Source organism: Ipomoea nil, unplaced genomic scaffold (assembly GCF_001879475.1).
Source record: "Ipomoea nil cultivar Tokyo-kokei standard unplaced genomic scaffold, Asagao_1.1 scaffold2541, whole genome shotgun sequence".
In the NCBI taxonomy this organism is placed as follows: domain Eukaryota; kingdom Viridiplantae; phylum Streptophyta; class Magnoliopsida; order Solanales; family Convolvulaceae; genus Ipomoea; species Ipomoea nil.
Window position 1 is genome coordinate 267660 of NW_017618969.1, and position 7341 is coordinate 275000.

Below are 7341 nucleotides of genomic sequence, written 5' to 3' on the forward strand. Positions count from 1 at the left end.
GTTCCACGACTTCTATCGGGACCTTGGCTTCGAAGCCGTACGCTAGGGAAAACGGGCTTTCTCCAGTCGCCCGTCTTTGCGTAGTTCGATAAGCCCACAGGACCCGGTCGAGCTCATCCGCCCAATTTCCTCCGATGTCTTCCAACTTCTTCTGAATCCCGTCCACTATGGTCCGATTTACATTTTCAACTTGTCCGTTGGCCTGGGGGTACGCGACGGATACCTTGGTGTGTCGTATACTATGCCGGCGACAGAAGTCGGCGAAGGCTTGACAATCGAACTGTCGGTCGTTGTCGCTAACTACGTGCTCGGGCAGGCCGAAGCGGCAAATCACCTTTTTCCACAGGAAGCGTCGACAATGGTACTCGGTGATGGTGGCCAATGGCTCGGCCTCGACCCATTTGGTGAAGTAATCGATGGCCACGACGCAGAATTACAGGCTTCCAAGGGCGACTGGTAACGGTCCCAACAAGTCGATTTCCCATTTAGCAAAAGGGATGGCCGTGGTGACCGATGTGTAGAAGGTCGCCGGCCGAGTATCCTTCCGAGCGAAGGCTTGGCAAACGCGGCACTTAGCTATCCACTCAATACAATCTCGCATCATGGTCAGCCAGTAGTACCCCTGGACGACTAGTTTTCGGGCGAGAGTGTGGGCTCCCTGGTGGGCGGTGCAGATTCCTCGGTGAGCTTCATCCATTATCTTCTCGGCTTCGGGCCTGAGTAGGCACTTCAAGAGGGGACCTCCGAATGATTGCTTGTACATTTGCCCGTCAATGATCTGGAATGAAGGGGTTTTTCGTCGAACCCTTGCGGCGACTCCTGGGTCATTTGGCAACTCGCCCGTTTCCTTAAATCGCCGGACGTCTTCTATCCAGAACATCTCGGGGTTTTTCTCTTGATCCCACTCCTCGATAGTTACATGTTGGACCTCCAACGGCGTCTCCTCTATACTTGGCCGACTTAATTCTTCCTTTTGGCAAATCTTAACGAGGTGATCTGGTATTCCTTCTAAGGCAATTTTTGATAATATGTCGGCCTCGATGTTGTCCGCCCGAGAGATGTGCTCTATCTCATAGGCTCCGAATTCTGTCAGCATTTCTATTGCTTTCTCCTTATACTGGGCCATCCGGACGTTCTTAGCTTCGCAGGTGCGGGAGATTTGTCCGACCGCTAACCGGGAGTCAATTTTGATTCGCAATCGTTCTACTCCTAGCATTTTGGCGAGTCGAAGACCGCCCAACACATCCTCATACTCGGCTTCGTTATTGGATGTTGGAAACAAATAGCTTAGGGCGTAGTAAAGCCGGAAGCCCTCTAGAGTAATTAGCATGACTCCTCCTCCACAGTGTTGTCGACTTGCCGCTCCATCCGCGTGCAGCTCCCACCATTCACCTGAGCTATCTTCCATGGTGCCCTCTTTCTCGCCTTCCCCTATTGTGCACTTGACCAAGAAGTCGGCCAAGGCTTGCCCTTTTATGGACGGTCGTGGTTGATACTCGATCCCGTACTGGGTTAGTTCCATGACCCATTTTACCAGTCGACCTGACGATGTAGGGCTCCGCAATACGCTCCCCAGAGGCTGATCGATTAGGACTCGGACGGTATGGGCCTGGAAATAGGGCGCCAACTTGCACACGGTGATTACTAGTGCGTAAACAATTTTTTCCAAGGCTGTGTATCGCGTCTCGGTGGCCTTTAAGGAGCGGCTGACGTAATACACCGGGTGCTGGGTACGCTCTTCTTCCCGAACTAGTACTGAGCTTACCGCCTTGGGGGAGGCGGCTAAGTATAAGAACAAGGGCTCACCCTCCTGAGGGGTGGACAACACTGGAGGTGTAGAAAGATACTGCTTCAGTTCTTCGAACAATTGTTGGCACTCGGTCGTCCATGCAAAGCCTTCCTTCTTCTTCATGGCCTCAAAGAATGGTATGGTTTTGTCTGCCGCCTTGCTCAAGAAGCGACTGAGGGCAGCCAGTCGACCAGTTAACCATAGTAAATCTTTGACGGTGCTGGGAGGCTGCATGTCAATGATGGCCTGAACCTTCTCAGGGTTGGGCTCGATGCCTCGTTTTGTCACCATGTATCCTAAGAACTTCCCGCCTTGCACCGCGAAGGCACATTTCTTCGGGTTTAGTCGGAGATTATACATTAGCATCACCTGGAAGCAGTCGACCAAATCTCCCGCGTGCTAGATCTCTTCTCGGCTTTTGACTAGCATGTCTTCTACGTAGGCCGCCATGGACTTCCCCAGCAGGTCTTGGAATAGCCGGGCTACCATCCGAGTGTAAGTGGCCCCAGCATACTTGAGTCCGAAGGGCATAACTCGGTAACAATATACCCCGTCCGATGTTAGGAACGTGGTTTTTTCCTCGTCGGCCGGGTGCATGAAGATCTGATGATACCCTCTGAAGGCGTCCATGAAGCTCACCAGAGCCGACCCTGCGGTCTCGTCGACCAGCTGATCGATCCGCGGCAAGGGGAACGGATCCTTTGGGCAGGCCTTGTTAAGATCAGTATAATCCACGCACATTCGCCAAACTGGGGGCTTCGGTACGAGGACTACGTTTGCCAACAACTCTGGGTACTTAAACTCCTGGATGTGACCGCGGCCAGCAGCGTGCTCACCTCTTTCTTTACGAATTCCCTCCTGTCATTGGCGAGATACCGCTTTTTCTGTACGACCGGCCGATGGTCCGGATCCACGGCGAGTCGGTGGGCGATGATGGACCGGTCGACGCCTGGCATATCCTCCGGACCCCAGGCAAAGACTAGTCAGTGCTCTCGGAGTACTTTGATAACTTCCTCTCGTATTTCCTCAGGGAAACCGACCCCAATTCTGACCCGCCTGTCTGGCTGTTCAGGGTCGATCTCAACCTCTTCTAATTCCACAGCCAGCTCCGGGCGGGGTATCATCGCTTTCTTTGGGGGTTTTTTCGAGATCTCGTGGACTTGCATTTCACGCTTGCCCATCTCCCTACAGGCCTGTAGATAGCAGTCGTGGGCGACTCTTCTATCGCAAAGTACCGTGCCTATCCCGTTCGGTGTGCGGAATTTCAGGCAGAGGTGCTCAATGGAGATTAATGCTCCCAGATCCTCCAGGCCTGGTCGGCCGAGTATAGCATTGTGTGAGCAGACTAGGTCCACCACGATGAACTTCATGCTGAGCTTCTGCACGTCGGGATAGCTGCCAACTTCCACCTGTAAGGTGATGGATCCCTCTGCCTCCACCGAGTCTCCGGTGAAACCGGCAAGTGGCGTCTTGACTGGATTCAGCTGTTCTCGGGTTAATCCCATTTTTGTGAAAGTCTCGAGGTATAGCACGTTGACACTGCTCCCGGTGTCGACCAGGATTCGTCGAACGACTACCCCATTTACGTCTATCGCTATGACCAGGGCATCTCGATGCGGTGTCTCCCCCGTGGGTAGGTCTTTGTCAGTGAACGTGATGGGCTCCCGGCACACTTTCTTCGAACCTTCTTCACGCACGTATACTGTACCGACATACAACTGTCGAGCCCAGGCCTTTCTGGTGTTCGCCGAGTCGCCCCCTTCTGGTCCGCCGACAATCATGTTAATAACCGGCTTCTGACGCCACTGGGCCTCATCTTCCTCGGTCGCGGGCTGCTGGCCGCGACTGCTCTCGGTGGCGACTGCGGGGTCATTGTCCTCCCGCGCCGCCGACCTTTGCCTCCACTGATTAGGAGGCGAGGTCCCTTGTTGGATGATTCCTTCCATGATCTTTTTCAAGTAAAAGCACTCTTCCGTGCTATGAGTGTAAGATTTATGATAGCGACAGTACTTAGAGTTCTTACCTGTCTCTTCGTTCGTCACGCGATCGTAAGTCGGCGGGGGTGGAGGTGGAGCGATCACTTGTACCTCGTGTACCGGGTGTTGAGGAACCGTCCTATAGGGATGAACAATAGGCCTGTTATAGGGACGCCTAGCTTCGGGTCGCCGAGCCCCTTCCGGGCGCCTTTCCTTTATTTCCGCACGGGTCCTCTTTCCACCGGCGGATCCTCCGACTTCACGCTGCCGTTTATGCTTCATGGCCTGCTCCGTGTTAGTCCTCTTATTAGCCATGTGTATGGCTTCCGCGTAGGTGGCCGGGCGATTATCCCGCAGATCCCAGTATAATTGCCCGGATCGCAAGGACTCGATGAAGAAAGTGAGTGCGGTATGGTCTTCGACCTCCTCGATAGACTGGATCTCTTTTTGCCATCAAACCAAGTAGGTTTTCAGGGACTCACCTTCCTCTTGGTGGACGTCTCCCAGATGAGTCAAATCCTTCTGTGGTTTGATGTTGGCCGCATAATGGCTCATGAAGCGATCGGACAGCTCCTCGAAATTGTGAATCAATCCCGGAGGGCACTAACCACCTTTGTGCCGAGCCTTTTAGCGTGGGCAAGAAAGCGTGACACATTACCGGATCTCGGACTCCTAAGACTTGCATCTTGGCCTGATAACTGAGCAGATGCTCGCGTGGGTCTCCAGATCCGTCAAAGGTGGCCTGTTCCGGGAATTTGAAGTCGCCGGGCACTTTATAAGACATGATCTCGGAGGAGAATGGCAAAGCAGTGAGCAACGTTTGCCCGGGGGATTTAGTCATTCCCCCCATTTGTTCCTTCAGATCTCGTACCTCTCGGGCCAATTGGGCCACATCGCCTCTATTGCGAGTATGATTTCCTGTGGATTCGGTACTCTCGCCGATTTCCGATTCAGCTGGTCGGTCATCATTGCGCGTGAGATGCTCGGTCCGTCATGCCAGAGTCCTGGTTCTCCTGGTGCAAGTTCTTTCGCGACCGGCTTCTTGATCTCGGGGGCCTGCTGGTGCGCGGCTGGGCTCCCTTTCCCTAGTCGTTCTCGTGCAGATTGCCGTTCGGCGTTCGGACCCAGCCTCGAGTGAACCGATCGTACTGGTTGACTTTCCACCCGCCGGTTCTCTTGTCTGTCTTCCGGCCTCTGTGAAGGTTGCTGATGGCGAGGCATCGGTCGAGAGACCTACTGCTCCCTCACTCCTCAACTTGCGTCAGCGAAGGCTCGCCTGATTGCGTGGAGTTGCTCCGGGGTGAGGGGTATCATAGGTGGCTGCCGGTTTACCGGTGCCGTCTCGTTTTCCTGACTTTGGGCGTTTCGTTGGTTTGACTGATCTCTCAGATCTGCTTCCACTCCATTATCGCGGTTATTCATTTGGTCTCGTCCTTCTGACATGCTTGTGACACTTTTTTCGGTCGACTTCGGGACTCGCCCCACTCAGAGAGTCACGTAGCTCTTTGTATCGATCCCCACGGACGGCGCCAGTGTTGCTTTTTGGGTTTTCGGGCCCAGGAAGGTCCAACACAACCTTGGTTGGTGGATTCACCTTTCACAAAGCTTTTTGCAAAGGAAGAGTAGTCGAAATAATAGCTAGAGTGTGTGTTTCTTATTCACTGGGCATGGACTCGCCCCGATTACAAGGGTGGGGGGGCCTTTATATAGTAGGCGCCCCTCTAGCCAAATTAAAGGATATTAACTGTCGCTTTCAAGGCTAATTACAATTATAAAGCCGTTGGGTGCCGTTTACCGGGTCGGCCAACGGCTCTATGGACTCTAAAACAGCCTTCTTGGCCGAGTCTTACGGGACGCCTGCTTTGAATGCCACCAACGGCTCCTGGACTGACTTAAATGCTACGTGGGACATCCTTCAACGGCTCTCTGGGCCGAGTCCTCTTAAATGAGGCTCTTTGAATGCTTCCTAACGGCTTGGGGCCGGGTCTCTCCCAATGCTCGGGCCTGGGCCGATTCCTGGACTCAGCCTAAGCCTCCACTGGGCTTCTTTCGTTACTGCCCCATATCTCCTATCTTGGACTCATCTCTTGGGCCCATCTTCTTGGGTCGGGGTCCTCACCCCATCAGTATTCAAAATGAATTGATGTAAAAAGAGATGCATTGAATTAGAAAGCTAAGCTAGCTATTTATATATTACAAATTAGAGAAAAAAAGTGGCAATAATGTAAGAAGAGCACAATTCGGAGAAGATGTGCGGCAGTGGACGCGGAGGAGATGCAGGAAAAAAGTCTTCATGGAATCCAATGGATTTGAGCCACACATTAAATATTTTTTAACAAAAAGAGAATTGAATTCTCTTAATTAATTGAGAAGGGTCCACCATGGATCATGGACACTTATCCCTAAACCAAACCCTTAGTCCTATAAGGAATAGAATAAGTAAATCCCTACCATTCAGACACTAGTTAGAACTCTTAAGTATATATAAGGACCTAGGAGGCACCTAGAAATCACACCACAATAGATTCCACCACACAAGAATTCTCAGGAATTCCCCTAGCACCAAACGTAGGAGAAATCACGAAGAGGAGATCTTAGAGAAAGAACCTTAGTAGCCAAGGATTCTAATTAAGGCTAATAGGTAACCCATGTTTCAACAAAACCTATTTTCCTTGCTATAATCTTCTTCATTGGCTCCTTTGATTTGTGATTCTATGCTTGTGTTTTGATAAGGCTTTGCCTAAGATTGATATGATGATTATGGGATAATCTTGATGTTTATGAGATGATCTTGATGTTTATGTGTTGATCTTGATGCTTATGTGATAATCTTGATGTTCTTGATTCCAAGATAAATTATATAAATGATCTTGTGTTTTAATTATGATTAGAGCCATAGGATCAAAACGTGGATTTCGTATTGTAATATTCTTGGTATGTTTGGGTGGGACTTTGCATGTTCGGGTATTGAGTCTTGGCATGTTTAGGAGTTGTGTTAGGATGTATTTAATGTGATTCTTGTTTTTAATCCTTTACTTGATTATATGGTGTCGTCGTTTGTATTTAAATGTGTCTGGACATGGTTTCGGGTTCCACGAGAGATCTCGGGACCGAATTATTACATAAGAGTCAGTGGGGGTAGGTGGGGGCAGGGGTATAGGTGGGGGCAGGGGTACCCGCCACCTACCCACTGCCCCATGAGAACGCCTGGCAGTGGGCAGCCAGCGGGCAGGCGACCGCCCGTCGAGCACCCGCTGCCTCGTGGATTGCCGCCGGCGGGTGGACCTCCACCCGCCGGCCACCCGCTGGAATTCCGGTGTGGAACATGGTGGTTTTCCCCGTTTGATGTTTCCCCGTGTCCCGTGGTGTCCCATTGGACCCCGCTTGTCGTGTTTGAGTCTAGTTTGATGTATCGTGTACCGTTCGTAGGATAAAAGAGTCTTGTGTATTGCATGCTAGTCGAATTAGTATCCCATTGGCCTAGGAGAAAGGTGCATGAACCCTTAGGCGTATCTCTAGTAATGTGGTTGACCATGCATAGGTATATATGTATGATTCCCCCCTCCTTATGTGTTA

General features: G+C 51.5%; 1 protein-coding gene across 1 annotated transcript; it reads right to left on the reverse strand.

The window, feature by feature from the left end:
* Nucleotides 1–433: 433 nt before the first annotated feature.
* LOC109153800 lies at nucleotides 434–2149 on the reverse strand. The gene has a single exon (XM_019301661.1). It carries the CDS (start codon nucleotides 2147–2149, stop codon nucleotides 434–436), a length of 1716 nt encoding a protein of 571 aa, XP_019157206.1.
* Nucleotides 2150–7341: the final 5192 nt, after the last annotated feature.

Excerpts from the sequence above, each read along its gene's own strand:
- LOC109153800 (XM_019301661.1), bottom strand. The coding sequence starts at position 2,149 with ATGTATAATCTCCGACTAAACCCGAAGAAATGTGCCTTCGCGGTGCAA.